This window comes from Periophthalmus magnuspinnatus, chromosome 17 (genome assembly GCF_009829125.3).
Source record: "Periophthalmus magnuspinnatus isolate fPerMag1 chromosome 17, fPerMag1.2.pri, whole genome shotgun sequence".
NCBI classification, from domain to species: domain Eukaryota; kingdom Metazoa; phylum Chordata; class Actinopteri; order Gobiiformes; family Gobiidae; genus Periophthalmus; species Periophthalmus magnuspinnatus.
In genome coordinates, this window is record NC_047142.1 from 14,893,519 (window position 1) to 14,913,219 (window position 19,701).

The 19,701-nt window shown below is 37.1% G+C and overlaps 1 protein-coding gene across 1 annotated transcript; it reads left to right on the top strand.

Annotated features, from left to right (window-relative positions):
• The first annotated feature begins 914 nt into the window (after positions 1-914).
• Positions 915-13,812, top strand: si:ch211-106k21.5 (leucine-rich repeat and transmembrane domain-containing protein 1). The gene is made up of 6 exons (XM_055228595.1): positions 915-936; positions 5,596-5,764; positions 7,495-7,755; positions 9,407-9,716; positions 10,578-10,817; positions 12,828-13,812. The coding sequence occupies exons 3-6, from the start codon at positions 7,497-7,499 to the stop codon at positions 13,216-13,218; spliced, it is 1,200 nt and encodes a 399-aa protein (XP_055084570.1). The 5' UTR covers positions 915-936; positions 5,596-5,764; positions 7,495-7,496; the 3' UTR covers positions 13,219-13,812.
• The last annotated feature ends 5,889 nt before the right edge of the window (positions 13,813-19,701 follow it).

Sequence of the window (19,701 nt, forward strand, 5' to 3'; positions counted from 1 at the left end):
CGGGCCTGGGAAGCCTACAGAAGTGAGGTCTCCTGAGGTGATCGAACCATACAACCATACCAACTCTCAAAGTTTTTTTTTTATCTGCAAAAAAAATTAAATCCATTGTGAAAAACAAGTAAAACAAATTTTTTTTTTTTTTTTAATTAAAATGTAAGCTTCTATCTGTATTAAAAGTCCTTATACCAAAAAAATTCACCTTATTTATTGAATGACCCTCGTATGTATGTGTGTATGTATACTTATTTATTTATTTGTTTTGTTGCATAAAAATTAGTGGATGGTTTAGATGTTGGTTCCACACTTTTTGAAGCTGACTCATCACTGAGAGTTTGAGTAGTACTCAGTTACTTTTTTGAGTAAAAGTTTGGGGTTACTCTTCCCACTGTAAGTCTATAAGTAACAAAAGTTTTATGTTGACAACATGAAATGATTTGAACATTGTGTTTCTTGCACCGCTTCTTCAGATATCATTTGGTGTTTCTCATTTTTTTCACTCTTTGAAAATGTTTTGCTCATTATGTAATAGTTTGTCCTTCCAATTACATTCAGTCAATTATCAATCAGATGGTACATCCCGACAGTTCCACTTTAAGTTACTCTTGAGCACAATTTTGTGTCTCCTCTACGCGTCTCTGTGAACAGTACGCCGCGCTCTGATTGGTCAGTGGGCTGGATCGTGTTTCTGTCTTTTATCGTAACTTTTGGAGCAGGTTTGGAGGGGATTATAGGGTAAAAGTCAACTACATTGGGCTGAGGTGACGATCTTGATTCACCGAGATTCCTTGAGCAGCGAAGAGCAGGCAGGGGGAGAGGCTGTCCCCGCTCACAGATGCACTCCAGGCGGTAGACTGGAGAAGAGGACACCGCTGTGGCGTTTGGAGCGGACTAAAGTCTAGAAAGTGCGCCAATACTGCATGGAGCGATTATTTACATGTAAGATCTTTCGTTTGACCTATATGACAAAATAATAATATAATCAGAGGTGGGTAGAGTAGCCAAAAATGGTACTCAAGTAAAAGCAGCATTACGTCAAATATTACTCAAGTAGAAAAGTATAAAGTAGCCTAGTGGTCCAAGAATTTATTGGACTTGGGGACATTTATTGTATTTAACTACTGATGTTAATGATGAACCGTTAGTCTTATAATGTAATAGTAATGAAATATGTATTTTAATGTGTTCATCTGCCCAGGGACTGCACATGGAAAGTAGCAGTAATTAAATCTTGTACAAATGATCTTTTCTTTTCTAAGATTAATGAATTTGTACATGGTCCCTGACAAATAAAGAAGAAATAAATAAATTACTCAAGTAAGAGTAAAAAAGTATTTGGGAAAATCATGAGTCAAACAGAGTAACTTCAAGAGTAGCTGATTTATAATTTGAAGTTGATGTAGGCCTAATTTGAAGGACAAAAGATAAAAAAATATTGGTATTGGTATTTGCTATAGATGCAAAAATGAAAAAAAAACCAAACACAACTACAGTATATCTGAAGGAGCAGTGCAAAAAACACAAATATTCAAATCATTTCACATTATCAGCATGAAGATTTTTTCACTTGTTGACTTACTCACAGTAGGATGAATAACCAGCTTTTTCTCAAATAAGAGTACTGGTACTTCAATTAAAATATTACTCAAGTAAAACTATGCTGCTGGAAAAGTATTCTGAAAAGTACAATTTCTACTCTAGTAAATGTAACTGAGCACTACCAACCTCTGAGCATAATAATAATTAAAAAAATAATAATTATAATAGTAATAGTCTATCTATCTATTTCTTATTTCAACATTAAATCATAGTGCTTTCTTTTATGTTAACACGTGGCCTTATATCTGTGTAATCGCTCAGTCGTCCAGGCAGGATCCATAGTGGTCCATGGGTGTATACTAGTCTATGTGTCTTATACTTGTTCTGATACAGCTCAAGATCATTCTAAAACTGTTCAGGAAAGGTTCATTTCTGTCCTGTGAATGTGACTTTTAAAATAATGATACCTGCTCAAAGGAGTATTTAGTTTTGTTCGATTAGTATCTGATTTTCAACACTTTTGACAACCCTATTACGCAATAATTTATATAAAAAAAATAGCTAAATAGCTTGTATTACTAATGCTCTTGAGGACTGTTGCATTGTTGTGCAGTGAAGTCATGTATTAGCTTTTGCAATCTCCCCAAAGCTCTTCCAACACTGCACTGTCTGATACAAGACTCCCACTCCTCTCCTCTGGTTTATGTCTTTTTGGGCTGGTCACTATCAAACTTGTGCACAATACCACGAGTAGAAGTGTGCTCAGACCTTCAGACGTTCTGCTGGTAGTGAGCCTGTTCATTGAAATCACTCTGGAAAACAAGGCCTTTTGTGAACATTCGGAATGTTTCCAAGGCAAGCCCATAAAGAGCACTGTACACCCTCAATCTTCACGACCTGATATTCACTTTGTTCTGTTTATTTTTAGCTCATTGGAAAAAAATATGCTAATTTTTTATGTCTGGATCAAAGCGTTTACTACATTTTACAAAAGTATTCTTGAAGCTTGGTACCGATCATCACCGCTTGTATTTCAACATTCACAGACAAATCTATAGTCCATGGTGTAATGATAGACTTTATCAGACATGTGGTGGTCCATTGTCAGTGTTATCAGCCCAAAGTGGAGCCTAAAGGGTTAAATTTATCTAAAATAAACTCCACTGAACAAAGGTCTGTGTCTCAAAAGGGACAGTATCAGGACCATAACATACAATTCTATTCAAATCAACCCTGTTAGCTGCTGTGAATCAAAGGACCCACACAGCACTTTATGCAAATAGGCACATTACTACTGGAGGTGGGACATACAGCGATTAAGGGATTACAATGTCACAACACACTACAATGACAAGGTAATATAACCCCAATAGTGATGGCAGCGCCCACTGCAACCTACGGAAAAAGGTGAGTAATATTCCACAATGTGCCATAAAACGCATCTATCTCCATGGAGAATGTTCCAAAATATGGCTTTAACGTTCTATTTCCATGGAATCATACAAGTACCACTTCCAGAAAGTTACTGTAGCTTTAAGTGAAATTTATAGTTGATACTTTTTACTTTTACTTCACTACATTTGAGAGCAGCACTTTCTACTGCTCCACTAAACTTTTGATCTGAACCGAACTGAAAAGTAAAAAGTACTTTTCATATATTTTGTTATGCATACACATCCATGGTAACATTCAGACTAAATGTTTTGAGTTCAAGTCCCGGCTTTGAGCGAACAAAATGATACATATAAAATGTGTAGATACTTAAAGAAATTGACGTACTTAATGCTGCTCAAAATACTTTTACTTTTTACTCTAAAAGGTGTAGATTTAGGTAAATTTTTTCATGTGATTCTTTTACTTTTACTTGAGTACATTTTTTTGCTGCTGTATCCATACTTTTAGTAACAAAATTGAGCATTTTCTTCCATTGTGCACCATTTTAGTCGAGCACAAACTGTCAAAGCTCTTCGAAAAAATAATTTCCCATAATCCCGTCCATAACCTGACCCCTGCAGATGTGACGTGATCTGTGTTCAAAGCTTTCACCTTCACAAAGACTCTGTGGTACATGGGCGCACTTACAGACTGTGCTGAGGCTTTGCTAAACTCACCCTGATGTTTCCCACAGCTACTTAAACTCAAAATGTTACCCTTTCAAAAAACGAATCACTTAAAGGTCTTATATTACACAAAACTGAATGATGGTGAGCTTTTAGCCCTGTTATAACGTTGCTTTCTCCTCAAAAACATACCTGGGGTTGTATTTAGTTTCATTCAAACCTGTTTGAGTAACCCTGGACTTTTAGTAGGGTTGTCAAAAGTTTCACGACAGAAATTAATCTTTCCTGAATAGTTTTAGAGTGATCTTGAGCTGTATCAGAACAAGTATAAGACACATAAGACCAGTATATGCTCATGAACCACTATGGAACCTACGTGGACAACTGAGGGATTACACAGATATAAGGCCGCATGATAATATAAAAGAAAGTATGATTTAATGTTGAAAATCACATGTGCTCCACACCTCTATCTTCCTCTGTACAGAAAAGGAAACATGACATCACACCTCTCCTCTCCTCCTTTGTCTCTCACTTCCTGCTCGTTCACATGGAGGCGTTGGCTGTGTTTATAGATGATCATGTTTTTATCTTAAACTCTATCATTAAGAACCGGGACTCAGACTGTAGTTCATGTGGATTTGCCTGTCTGTTCCATAATGCCATGTTTCCATATAAAACCACAAATGAAAGATACTATTAAAGATTCTTGGAACTGGAGTGCAGAGAATCCATGTGGGATGTTTTTGCTTAGTGCTTTGTCATAGTGGTTTTGTCATAAGATGTTCAGTCATTGGTTTGAATGCTAAAGGTGGACTGTGTAACTTTCCTTATTTGGGTTTCGACTAATACTGTAGTCGATGAAAGAAATGTGTCTGAAGACATGTTTTGCCAATCAATGGGTTGACTAAAAATGGGGCGTGGCAAAAGCGCTCAACACTGTTATGTATTTCTGTGTATCTAACCCCAACTGCACTCACAAGACTTCACCTGCACTGGAGTTTATACAAAAACAACTATTTAGAAGAAAAAAGGATTTGTGTGTGACTTGTGAATCATGAGTTTAATCTGCCAGTCAAATCAGCTAATTCAGCTAACTCCCTCCCTCACTAAACCCCTCCTTTCTGCTGCTGTCCCATATAAATATTTATCAAAATAAAACAACTAGAGATCAACCGATATGTGTTTTTCCATGAGCGATGCTAATACCTATTGTTTAGGATTCTGAAGAAACTCTGCTGATATTTTTGGCCCGATATGTAGGGCCAATTTAGGTAATTTTATCTCATTGAATCCATCCATGACCTTGTCTTACAACAAACTGGAAAAGAGAGTAGTGTAGTACCTTCTCTGAACTAAAGTGTTTACGTATATACTCTTCATGTATGTGGAGGCAGCTGGTTGACCTCCACATGCATAAATATCAGCCTCTGTTGGAGATTTAAGGCTGACAGCTGATACACAAAAATGTGCAAATGTCGGCTAAACGACTAAAGGCTACAGTCTTAGTTTTAACACCTGCTTGTCAATTATTTTTTGCCACAAGGTGCACAAGTCACATTCACAGGACAGAAATGAATCTTTCCGGAATAGCTTTAGAATGATCTTGAGCTGTATCAGAACAAGACTAGTACTCGCCCACAGACTAGTATATGGACCACATATACTATGGACCACTATGGACCACTACCTGGACCACTGAGGTATCACACAGATGTAAGACCACAGGATAATATGAAAGAAAGCACTACGATTTAATGTTGAAAATCACATTCTTTTGTCTAAATAGATTAGCATTGTGGTATCTGAATTGGCATTGAGCACTGAGTCTATTCATTAGTATTGAAATAGTGTTTGAAATTTGAATATCGTGACAACACTCTATAGAGCACACAATAAACATGTTTAAAGTGTTAAAAGAGCCAAATGAGTTAAATGGATTAGGTGCCAAATTGGGGCAGTTGTCTTAATCTAATGTTAGCGGTTATCTCTGTTGCAGACGACCCCTGGACCTGTCCCTTGTGGCCTCTATCGTCATGGTGACCACTCCGTCTCCCACGGCGACTGCTGCGTCTCCCACGGTGACCATTGCTCCTCCTCTTCCTCTGAGGGTTTACAGCAGGTTTATTTCAGCTCCATAACATCTGAGCACCTGGGGACACGGGCAGGTAAGACTCAACATTTACCACTGTACTAATCTATGTCTGTAGATTACTATGCAGGTTACTGTTAAATTTAATAAAAGTAACTGTCGAGATGTAAGATCTGATTAATAATTTGAAGTTAATGTCATTTGAAAGAACTTTAAATAATGCACAAACTCTGATATTTTCAAATTGTAGACACAAATATGAGACAAACAAAATCATATCTGAAGGAGCGTTGCAAGAAACACAAATGTTCAAATCATTTCATATTGTCGACATAAAGCTTTTGTCACTTGTAGACTTACTCACAGTGGGAAGAGCAGAGGTGGGTAGTTACATTTACTTGAGTAACTTTTTAGAGAAATTGTATTTTTCAGAGCTCTTTTCTAGCAGCATACTTCACACAACAGCCGTGGCCTCTTAGGGCTGAACAGGATCATTGATTTAACCAATAGAAAGTTTGGAAATCAACAGTGAAACAGAAATTGGTCAATCACAGACAGATTAAGCAACAGAAAACAAGCAAATGGAGAACTGTCCAGAACATCCACTGTCCTTAGACCCTCCTTCTCAGAAAGGAAAAAAAAAAACAACAGTGGGAAAAGAGAAACCTCGAGGAGAACCACAGTGAAGGAGAGATCCACTCACACAGACTAAACCAGAACTAAACCAGGACTAAACCAGGACTAAACCAGAACTAAACCAGGACTAAACCAGGACTAAACCAGGAATAAACCAAGACTGAATCAGATAGATTTCAAGTTTGTAGGACAGAGCCCCACTCAGGACTAAGGGACAGATGGAGCTTATCCACAAAGGGTTTCTTGCACTGCTCCTTCAGATATGATTTAGTTTTACCAGATTTTGTGCTTTTATTAATATTTTGTCCAACTTTTGTTCAAATTACATTAACTTCTAATTATAAATAAATCTGACAGTTACTGTTTAAGTTACTCTTACTTGAGTAATAGTTTTCTCTTACTTGAGAACAATTTTTGCTACTCTACCCACCTTTCTACCCACCCCCTCAGAGCACCATCATTTTGCAATTGGCGTACATCCCGCTTTGAAACTACTGCACATTGCATTGGGTTTGTGAAGTTGTACTGCATTGTTTTGTATCCTGCTTTTATATATTTATGGAGAATTGTTGTGTGGGAGTGTGGGTGACGCAGGGTTGTGGATTGAGGATTGCACAGAATCTCACAGCTAACAATAAGGAGGATGCAAATAGAGAGATTACTCTATATTTGATTATTCAAATATGAATGTGTAACTAACCGGTGTTTGTTTTTGTTAGCATCATCCTTAGCTTGTATAATTTTCCCATGTAAGCATATGTTCTGGTAATTTAGCTGTATTTCTTTAAAGCACTTTTATACTTTGCTTAATTCAGTGTCTTTCAAATTGTTATGTTATTCAGTTCAGTTTTTTCAGTGTACCACTCCATTCACAGAGCGTACAGTTATCATACAGTTTATATCCAGCATCATCACAGACAGGACAAGGAACAAACCGGACATGCCGGGGCTGCATCTCCCCGTTCAAAAGCTGTCTAGAGAGAACACCCACGCCACATTAATCTGGCAAGTTTGTGGAGCCAGTCTAACAAATAGTGATAAAATTCAACATTTATGGATCATAAGTTTGGATATTTATTTCAAAAGCTATGAATCTCCCATAGAAAATCTGAAATTGTGACATAATCAAATTCCTAAACCTCTTAATGACAATCTTGTTTTGTTTTGCAGAGATGGTTCTTCTGTGTAAATCTGCAGTGCTCTGGCTGCTTCTGGTTTGGACAAAGTGGGTAGGTGCATGTATTTGCCCCAGTGCCACTGTCCTGTCGCTACCCCCCTCCATAGCGCCTCCTGGTGGCTGCTGTCTGAACCTCTCTGGCTCTGCTCTGGGACTTTTAAACTGGGCATGGTTCAGTAATGTCTCTGGTCTGGAGGTACTGGACTTGTCCTACTGCAACATCACTCACATCCACAAGGCGGCTGCAGACAGAGGTGAGTACAGACCACCAATGTATGAATTAAGTGGGGTTGTCAAAAGTGTCCAAAATCAGATATGAAGACTAGTATTGAAACTAGATGCTAATTTGAGCAGGTATCAATATAAAAAAAGTCACATTCACAGGACAGAAATGACCCTTTTGCAAATAACTTAAGAATGATCTTGAGCTGCATCAGAACTACATACAAGACCACATAGACCGCTATGGACCACTATGGAACCTAAATGGATGACTGAGGGATTACACAGATATAAGGCCACATGGGAATATAACTACCACGATTTAATGTTAAAAATCACATTCTACTGTCTAAAGAAAGAGTATTATCGGAATCTGTGTTGAGTATCAAGTCTACTCCTTTGTATCCAAATCGGGTTTGAAATTTTAATATGTATGTAGGTTAAAGGTGAACTATCCTCCTGAGACCTGGCGTCCTCATATGTGGATAACACATTTTGGGTTGTCTAGGCCACAATGCAAATTTTTTTTGAAGAAGAACAGCAACAATGCAAATACATTCAATTTAGACATTTTTTAACAGTTTAGAATGTTTAGAATATATATATATATATATATATATATATATATATATATATATATATATATATATATATATATATATATATATATATATATATATATATATATATATATATATATATATATATATATATTCTTTTTTTTTTTTTTTTTTTTTTTTTGTGAAGGCATATGTCTTCCTGCTCGTGTCAGCAGCACTTCACATGAGACACATTGTTCCAAGAGGAACAATTGTTGTTTCTCATTTTGTTTTTTACATTCAGGACAAATGTTGCTGTGTTCAGGGTCTTAATAAATAGTTTTTGCAAATCATTACTCAAATGTTTTATCAAAATGATTCAAATGTCCACATATGATGACATTCGATTTACATCATTTTTCTCAGAAACTACATAATGTAAAAAGATAATTCTTTATTTTTAAAGTTATGCTTGTCTCCATGGAGATTTTATTTCTTTGTCTTGTATGTTCCAAAGTATGGTATTAAACGTATCAACACTGTATTATTTTTTTTATTAAGTGTGTTTCAGAGATGAACCAATGTTTTTTTCATGGCCAGTGCCAATACCAATTATTTAGAACCCAGAGAAACCAATGGCCCTTAAGCTCTTCCGATATTTTTGGGCTGATATGTAGGGTCAATTTAGGTTATTTTCCCTGAATGATGTCATTTAAATTGACTACAAACTCACCCACTGCCAGTTTTTACCACAAGCCTATAAGAGAGCTGAGTAGTCACGTTTTATGGAGTTATCTCTCAGCACTAAAGTGTTCAAAAAAAGCTTTATATGTGTTCTTTAGGCAGCTGGTCAACCAAAACAAAATATCAGCCTCTGTTGGAGATATGAGAGCAATAGCATTGTAAATATTGGCCACCCCACCCTGCAGCAAGGTGTGTGTAATTAGAAACACCTGACTGTAATCAGGGCATGTGATGTCACATAGTACTTGAAATTGCAGAAGCCCCTGAACAGTACACACCTAGATTTAGATTGTTTTTGACCAGAAAGTATTCAATAGTATTTAATTCTTTGAAAACACCATATACACAGCTTAGCAGCGAAAAAAAACATTTTCATATTTTCACTTTCTTCTCATTACAGGACCCTCCAGTCTGACCAAACTGTTCCTGAACCACAACACTCTGCTCTCTGTCCCAAAAGACCTCTTGTCCTCTATGTTTAATCTGACGGAGCTGGACCTCCAGGGGAACCAACTCTACGACCTGTCCCCAGACCTCCTCCAAGACTCAAACCAGATCCAAAAACTCAACTTGAAACAAAACAAACTCCACTTCCTCCCAGCGGCCATTTTAAAGAAGCCCAGTCTGACCACTCTGGACATAGAGGATAACCCATGGGACTGCTCCTGTCAGTTCATAGAGGAGATAGAACTGTCCTATAACGGCAACCGGTCAGTCTATTAGGATTTAGAGCTCAATGTTGATACTAAGAAACAGACTAGATACTGAATACTGATTCCGATACCACGTTGATAAAAAAAAAAAGTGTATTTAGGCAATAGAAAGTGATTTTCAACAATAAATAATAGTACTTACTATTATCATGAGGTGTTATATTGGTGTAGTCATCCAGGGAGGTTCCATAGAGGCCCATGGGCATATACTAATCTATGTGTCTTATACTTGTTCTGTTACAGCTCAAAATCATTTTAAAGCTATTCAGGAGAGATTAATTTTTGTCCCATGAATGTGACTTTTTTAGTATCGACATTTGCTCAAATGAGTATCTCGTTTCGATACTAGTTTTTAGTGTCTGAATTTCAACACTTTTGAGAGCCCTACAGTCTGTCTATAAGGTTCAGACAAATGTAAAATGTAAAATGACTAAAATTACCCACAAAAGTATATTATTTTATTTATATTTGGAAACTTACAACACATATCTCTTTTTTGCAGCATTTTGTATTCTAAGTACACTTGTTGTACTATACTTGGTACTTCAAATTCTGAATATCTTCAAAACAGCATTCCCTAATTCTGTTTTATACTGTACTAGCAAAGTAATACGATGCCACATAATAATATGAAGTGTGGATACCTCTTAGACCAATCACACTGTTCCTTATATCTCTAGACCTGCCCCTTCACCCCCTCACTCTCCTCTTTAGTCCTCCATGTACTGCCCAGTTTAGCAGCTCTATTTGAAATATGGCTGTGGGTGGAGTTTAGGTGTTTAGTCCCACTTTAGCTAGAGATGATCTCAGTTCATCTTTATCTCAGTATTTATTTCACTTTCCTCTCTTCTTGTACAGCTCGACTGGTCCGGGTGCACTTGCTAACCTCACCTGTGCGTCTCCGCCTTCTCTGGATGGGCGGGAGGTGTTAGGTGTGAGTGTGGGAGAGGCGTGCCACCCGACTCGGCTGACCGCGCTCTTCATCGCCCTCCCGCTCTTCATCCTCTCCGCCCTGGTCCTCTGCTGGTGTTGTGGGCAGCCCAAGAGCAAGGAGGCACCAACGTTTAACGGCAAGAAGAAAGGCCATAATAATCACAGGTGAGTAGCGTTAGGTTTATGTGCAACAGAGGTGAGTAGAGTAGCCATTGTACTCAAGTAAAAATAATGTTAATTCAAAATAATATTACTCAATTAAGAGTACAAAGTATTGGTCCAAGAAATTATTCAAGTTAGAGTAAAAACGTATTTGTAACTGTCTGGATGTAATGTCTAATTTAGAATTTGAAGTTAATGTAATGGACAAAACATTAAATTAAAAAATGCACAGAATCTGGTATTTTCAAAAGATAGACACAAACATTCGACAAACTAAATCAAATCTGAAGGAGCAGTGCAAGAAACACAATGTTAAAATAATTTCATATTGTCAAATTAAGCTTTGGTCACTTGTAGATTTACTTGTAACCAAAACCTTTGCTCAAGAAAGAGTATTGTTACTTCGGTAAAAAAAATATTACTCAAGTAGGAGAAAAGTATGCTGCTTCAAAAGTTCTCAGAAATGTAAACTGTCTTTAAAAAGTTACTGTAAATGTAACTGAATAAATGTAACTGAGTACTATCCACCTCCGATGTGCAATGTATCAGGGTGTAGGTGATATTTGTCCAGCCATTGTGTCCTTGAGCAAGACACGTCACACACCACACCTATATGTGAATGTGGAGAGTGCGCGAGCTGATGCCACGGATTGGCAGCCTTGCTTCCATCACTCTACCCCAGGGCAGTTGTGGTGCACATTACTCCTTCACTGACTTCATGACACAGCCGTCAGACGAACAAACACAGGAGCTCAGCTGGGGCTAAACTCTAATATAAAGGGATCTAACTTCAGTGTCGCTACTTTATTATAATGTGTATATTAAAATTATTATTAAAAAGGGTCACTGACATTTTAATAAAATAAACAAATTTAAGCCTTTGTTTTTAGCTTTCTACCAGGCTATGACATTATTCCTTTATCAAAAACATGCCTGAAGAGATTTCAGATGTCATCCATACATGTTTGACTAATTTAGCGACCTCTCCAGGGGCCTAATTGTAACGTTCTTACAGTTAGCTGTAAGATTCTGTACAATGCTACATCATCCATGCTCCTGCATGACAACTCTCCATAAATATACAAAAGCAGGATGCAAAACAGTACATAATAACTTCATAAACCTGATGTGATGTGTAGTAGTTTCATTAGTGGGATGCACGATGATTGTTTTGTGATAGCGCTCTGAAGGGGGAGTGACTTAAGATGGGGAGCATGGGGAGTCAGACTACCAACACTTAAAGTCTTATAAAACATTGTAACAACATTATCATGTGTTTGGCAAATATAGCAATTTCAAAACAATAAAATGTAATGTAGTAAATGTTGATCTAAATATGTTATGCGTTAGCCGCTAGTACCTCCTCTTCAAATGACATGGTGATGAAAATAAAAATGTAGCAGTACTGACAAAATTATGAACCTACCTTAGAATATTAGGTAGGCTTTCTCTAATAGTAATCCAATGATTTTTGTCAGAATATTATAAGACCCAGGCTAATTAGACCTATGAAAATCTCATTCAGAACCCTCCAAATTACAGGAAAATTTTCTACAAAATTTTCTTTGTTAAAAAATAACAAATGACCCACTGAGAACAATGTTTTGATTACCTTGAAAAGAGTAAATAAGAGAGGAACTATGAAATGTTTTGGGAGTGCATTGAGGAGCAATAAACATGTTGAATAGTTAATATTCTTGCGGAGTTGCTAAACCAAATCCTTATGTGAGACATGTGGTGACGAAGAGGCTTAAGCATTATTGTGAAAGAGGACATATTATAACTCTCACCAGTGTTGCCAGCAAGTGTGGCACATCACCTCTCACCTCTCCATAGATCTTGTCCGGGTAGCATTTCTGTCCTGTGAATGAGACTTTTTTTAGTACACCTGCTAAAATGAGTATCTACTTTCTATACTAGTTTAAGCATCACTTTGTATCAGATTTTTGACACTTTTGACAACCCCACTTTCAACAATTATAACTCATTCATTATATTTTTTGTCTGTTTTAGTAACAGCCACAAAGAGCTTTCCAAACCTCCAACTTCTGATTTAACCCAGGATCCCAAATCTGAGTCTATTGTCCAAAACCAGCTCTTACTGCGCCCCTCCTCCGCCCTCCTCAGCAGCACCAGGGACATCTACCAGGAAGTGGAGGGCAGGCTGGGCTCTGTGGACTCCTTACCCATGGAGGGCTCACTCTGCTCCAGCCTGGGAGATGGCAGACCAGGCTCCCAGGTGGTGGTGGAGGTGGATGCAGTGAGCGTGACTGAAGTACTGAGAGATTCTACAGACAGGGAGAAAGCGTATCTGACCCAGTCCACGGAGTACTACAGTCTAGTACCCGGGCTGCAACTGGACGATTCGGACCATGGAGAGTTTGACAATGTGGATTTAACATGAAATTACAAGAATATAGAGGAAAAGACTGGGATAGCTTTTTTATATATATAAATGCTCTATTAAAGGTGCGTTGTGTAACTTCTGATGATTCCTGCCTAGAATGTTTCACAATATGGCAGACATTAAGCTTATCCATGTTTATTCTAGTGTTATCACGATACCAAAATTTCAAACTTGATATCAATACTAAGGAATGGACTCCATACTCAATTCCATAACTATGATGATAATAAAAAACACTTTTTTATTTAAACATTTAATCATAGTACTTTTTGTTATATTACCATGTGGTCTTATATCCAGGTAGGTTCCACAGAGGTCCATGTGTGTATACTAGTCTATGTGTCTTATACTTGTTCTGATACAGCTCAAGATCATTCTAATGTTATTCAGGAAAGATGTCTGTGTAGACCCTCAGTCGTCCAGGTCTGATTCATAGCAAACAACAAAGTTCAAATCTGTCAACTGGACAAATTGTTGTAGGAGTGAAAACGTTTCGCTGCTCATCCAAGCCGCTTCTTCAGTTCTGATCAGATTACTGGTGAATACCTTATATCTATCTGAGGGGAGGGGCTAACCACACTGAAACTGTAAACAGCTATTGTTTCCAGTTTCAGCTGAAACTACCCTATTCAGCCCTTAATGACCCTGCTATTGTCATTGTCATTGTTCTGGATCTGAGGATGGAGTTATAGATGGGGAGAGTTTATGTCTCAGGCCCCCATTTCTGTTTAAGGAAGGATTCTCTTTCCTAACAAAAATAGCTTCTTTAAATCCCCTCTCACCATTTCTTTTCTCTGGCTAAGATCCAAACTTCACTATCTTCAAAGGTTAGTGTCTTTGAGATGGAGATGTACAGCAGACTGGGGTCCAGAGGAGCTCTCCCGCTGGTGCTGGTACATCCTCTTATGGAGTAGCTGTTTAGTTTCTCCAATGTAACACTCACTGCACTCACTGAATGGAGTAGACCACATTACTTTGTTTATGGCCCGGGGTTTTGTCCTTAGGGTGAACTAGTTTTTGCCTTAAAGTGTTTGTGAGTTTGAAAAAGACAGGAATCTCATACTGTCTGAAAATTTTCTGCAGATCCTCTACAAGAAAAGTTACATAGTGCACTTTTAATACAACGCAGTTTTTTTTTTTTTATCTGTGTTTTATATTTTTCATTTAAAATAATGTCTGAACGGAAAACTAACAAAATATGAAAACGGTGTATTAATTAAAGTGCAAAAACATTTAATACACAAATAAAAGTTCTAAAATGTCAATCGAGCTTAAAGGACCTATATTGCACTATTTTGGATTATGTTATAATGTTGTTTCCTCATCAAACTTTGAAGTTAGAGCTATTGTCTTAGCCTCAGTGAAACTTCTTGACTCCTTGTTGCACCAGCAGATACAAAAAAAATAATAAAAAAAATATTCAAAGATAAAAGCAACAACTGTTTTTGATGAGTTAACAGCATTATAACACGGCTAAAAGCTCACAGGAGTCAGTTTTGTGTAATATAGGACCTTTAATACAGAGGTGTAAAATGAGCACATGATTGACTGTGGGAAGAGAACAGTGTGTTTACATAAGGCCTAATGTGCACTAAGCAGCAGATAATGGCAAAGATTGATTTATGGCTGTTGTAAATAACCTGGCAACATATGGCTCCCATCATTAGATCTGTGGGCTTTTTACCAGTTTGTAATCTGTAATTTGTGTTTTGACTACTTTTACTTGGAAATGTTACTGTTACATGTCACATCTTTTTGAGTGCACGACCTGCTCAATGAGACTAGGGTTGTTAAAAGTATTGAAAAGTATTGATACTAAAAAAGTCACTTTCACAGGACAGAAATTAACCTTTACTGAATAGCTTTAGAATAATGTTGAACTATCAGAACAAGTATGACACAGACTAGTATATGCCCATGGACCACTATGGAACATACCTGGATGACTGAGCTATTACACAGATTTATATAAGAAAGTACTAAGATTTAATGTTGAAAATCACATTCTACTGTCTAAAGAAAATGTTTTTTTTTTATTATCTTCGTAGTATCGGAATCAGTATTGAGCATCAAGTCTATTCCTTAGAATCTAAATCAAGTTGAAATTTTAGTATTGTGCCATTGTGACAACACTAAATGGGACACTATTGGACTGTAACTGGGTGGCACAACTTAGACTAATGCCATCCTGTGGAACATTCCAGGCAAAGCAATAACATCCTCTAACTTTTCAGATGGGGAGGTGGGCGAGACGGTCACCTGGTTATTTCCATGGAGATGTTAATGCACTGCCTGGAATGCCCCACTGTATTGCATTAAACGTATACATCTTACATATATTTCAATTGCAAGAGATTTATTGCTCAAAGACCCTTGGGAAATCTGCATTCTTACTGTGAGAAGGGTCACCCTGCCATAGATCTGACCTGATGGTGTTTAAGTTTAATGCAGTACTTTGTAACATTCCAGGTAATAGTGTTGTCACGATTCTAAAAATGTTTATACTCGATTTTGATACTAAGTAATAGACTTCACACTCAATAGCAATCCTGATACCACAATGATAATAAAAAAACACTCTTTATTTAGACAATTACCATGTGGCCTTATATCTGTGTAATCCCTCAGTCGTCCAGGTAGGTTCCATAGTGTCCATGGGTTTATACTAGTCTATGTGGCCTTATACTTATTCCGATACAGCTCAAGATCATTCTAAAGGTAATATATAAAGAAAAGGTTCATTTCTGCCCAGTTGATGTGACTTTTTTAGAATTGAGTTTTATTATCAATTAGTATGTGATTTTGGTTGTATCTATGTAAACATTCCCTCTCCCCTATGCAACCTGCAGCTCTGTTGTCTGTGTCTGTGATAATGAGACCAAGGCCAAACAAAGAAAGAGGAAATGATCCAATCAGAGCTGTTCCTGTGGGAGCCCAGGAACGCAGCAGCTTTCAATAGGAGCCCTACTTTGTACCTAATATACTACACACACTTAGAATTCACAACAACACATATCTAACTTGTAATATGTTTAAAAGAATACAAAAACAACAACCATTTAATTAAAGGTGCACTGTGTAACTTTTATGGTATACCTGCTTGTCTCCAGAGGTGGGAAAGGTAGCCAAAAATTGTGCTTAAGTAATGTTACTTTGAAATAATATTACACATGTGGTGGTCCAAGTAATTACTCAAGTAAGAGTAAATTAAAGAGTAACTGCCGGAATGAGGATTAAACATTAAATAATGTCTAAAATAGCAGACATCATATCTGAAGGAGCGGTGCAAGAAGCACAAATGCTCAAATTATTTCATATTGTTGACATAAAGTTTTTGTCACTTGTAGACTTACTCACAGTCGGGAGAGGAACAAAAAGTTTTACTCAAATAAGAGTACCCTAAAAAGTACAATTTCCTTAAAAAAGTTGCTCAAGTGTAAATGTAACTGAGTTGGGTCACAATTAATGTTCTCACTAAAAAAGTTTCTATATATCCATATATTTAAACAATGTAAGATATAAAAATATGCACAACAACAATGCAATTTTTGAAAGCAGGAAATTATAATAAAATTCCCCTGACGTCATGTTGCTCAGTTGTTCCATGTATCCAGGTTGAATTTCCATTATAAATCCCCATACGGAATGTTACACCAAACAATAGACAATAGAAGACTGAGCTGCATTTACTCAGTTACATTTACTTGAGTAAGTTTTTAAAGAAAATGTACTTTTCTAGCAGCGTACTTTTACTCTTACTTGAGTAATATTTTTATTGAAAATATCTGAGTAAAATTTTTAGACAACAAGTGACAAAAGCTTTATGTTGACAATATGAAATTATTTGAACATTTGTGTTTCTTGCATCACTCCTTTAGATATGATTTCATTTTTCTCATTTTTGTGATTCTGAAAAGTACAATTTCTTATTCAAGTAAAGGTAACTGAGTAAATGTAACTGATTACTACCCACCCCATGATAAATCAGATGTCCTCCTTCCTCTCCTCATACTCTCAGATGGGGGGCAAGACACAAATTTCTCTATTGATTACATTGTAGTTTGAAATATCTAAAAACTAAATTCATTAATGTTGAACCTGTTCATTTCTATTAGTGACTAAACCCAAGAACTCACCGTATTACATTAATGATTAACAATTTTAACTATATACATTTTAGCTGCCCCCATCTGTGTTAAATAGTATTGGTCAATGAAATGTTGTGATGTTATCTGAAACACAGCAGTTCATATGAGTCATCTTTGGACCACTACTTTCTCCACTACTTCTTCTACTTTGTTCTCTGTGACCTGTACCTGAGGAATGCCTCTTTTCTGTGGGCTCTTCTCAGACTGAGCCGTGGGAGGGGTTCATTACAGTGTTAGGTTTCATTCAGGATCAGAGCCAGGTCTCATACACCTGCATGGCCTCATAAACAAGCACTGAGAATTCAGGATGATGTGTTCTCTGTATTTTTTATACCGAGGGATATCAGTCTGGTCCCCACGTTCTCCCTTATGTCTCAAGCTAGAACTGAAGACAGTCCTCCAATCAGATTAGATTTTTTCAGTGACAGGTGAAACAAGGGAGCTCATTGGTCACCTATCATTCATAAACAAAATGACATTTCTCTCACCTTAGGTAAAAAAGAGGGTATTTTACTTCTATGGGTTATTAACTTCTAACACATGACATATATAGAACACTATGTCACCATTTATTATTTTGAAAATGCTATATTAGCCGAAGACAACATATTAACATGTTTTGTAAGTTTCATTTTCATTTTTACCCTTTGTCTCTCCCCTGTCTTTGCTCCCCAAGTTAAGTCACTCCCCCTTCAGAGCGCTATAACAACACAATCAGTGTGTATCCTGCCAATGAAACTACTGCATCAAGTTTGTCAAGTTGCTGTGTACAGTTTTGTATCAAGTTTTTGTATATTTATGCCTTGTATCTCACAGTGTGACTTGAGAGAAGATTCACAGCACCGTGTAACTTTCTTGAGGTGGCACCCCACCTGCATGCATAAGAGCCCCTTCAGGCCAATTAAGAGTTAGGTTTGTGGAGCTGCAGCTCACTCACAGTAAGGATGTATTTGTTTTTCAGTGTAATAAAAACATCCAACGCAAAACTAAGCCACAGTCTCTGTTTCTGATTAAAATTTAATATGACGTAAACCACCAAAACGATGAGGGGCATAAGGAAGCATAATGTAAGAGTGTAATTACTTTTGTTTTTTACCTTAGAAGCAGCTTGGCAAAAATCCATAATTTCAGAGGGATCATCTAACCAATATGTATTTAAAGAACTCATTCTGCAAGTGTTCAGAGTGTGACAAAGGCGACCTCTAGTGACCAAATGTTTTACAAAATGACTTACATGATTATAAATAAGAAAATCAGGTACTAATCAAAACTAAAACTAGTATTGACAAGTATAAGATCACACAGACTAGTAAATGCTCATGAGCCACTAGGGAACCTACCTAATTATCTGAGGAATTACACAGATATAAGGCCAGATGATAATATACCATGAGTATAACAATTTAATGTTGAAAATCACATTCTATTGTCTAAATAGGGAGTTTTAGTTGTTTGTTTTTTTTTTAAATTATCGTGGTATCAGAATTGAAAATTGAGAAAGTTTCGTATCGTGACAACACTAGTACAATATCTCTTTGTGAGTATTATAACAGGGGAATGTCTGACAGCATTAGGATGGATGGTCTAATAAACCTCACTCTGGTTTCAGTGCAATGTAAACACTATGACGTTTCAGCATATGTGAGTTTAGACAGAGAGAGTGACAAGGGCCTGAGAAAAACTAACAAGAGAAGAGGAGGAGAAGGAGAGATGAAAAGTAGAGGAGGAGGTGGGAGAGGAGGAGGAGCAGAGAAAGGAGAAAGAAAGACAGAGGAGAGGGAGAGAGAGAAGAGAGAGGAAAGGAGGAGAGCTCGTGAAGATGGAGGGAGGGAGAGGAGGATGAGGGAGAGAGGAGGGAAAGGACACAGGGAGAAGAGGAAGAGAGAGTGAGGAATGAGAGGGGAGAGGAGGAGGAGAGAGTGAGGGGAGAGGAGGGAGGACAGGAAAGGGGAGAATAGAAAGAGAAAAAGACCACTTGGAGCCTACCTGGATAAGGCATTACACAGATATAAGACCACATGGCAATATGAAAAGTACTACAATTTAAAGTTGAAAATTGCATTGTATTGTCTAAAGAAAGAGTGTTTTTATTATCATCATGGTATCGGAAATAGTATTGAGTATTGAGTCTATTCCTTAGTATCAAAATCAAGTTTGACAACACGAGCAAAGCAATTCATATGACCTCAAATTATGGGATTAGAAATGGCTAGAAACTTATAAATTACCTTCTTATCAATACATTTGAATTGTATCATCCTTCTTTGACAACTCTATGTTCCCATGGAAATGAATTATGACTCAACCTAAAGGTTTAAAAACAGTGAAAAGA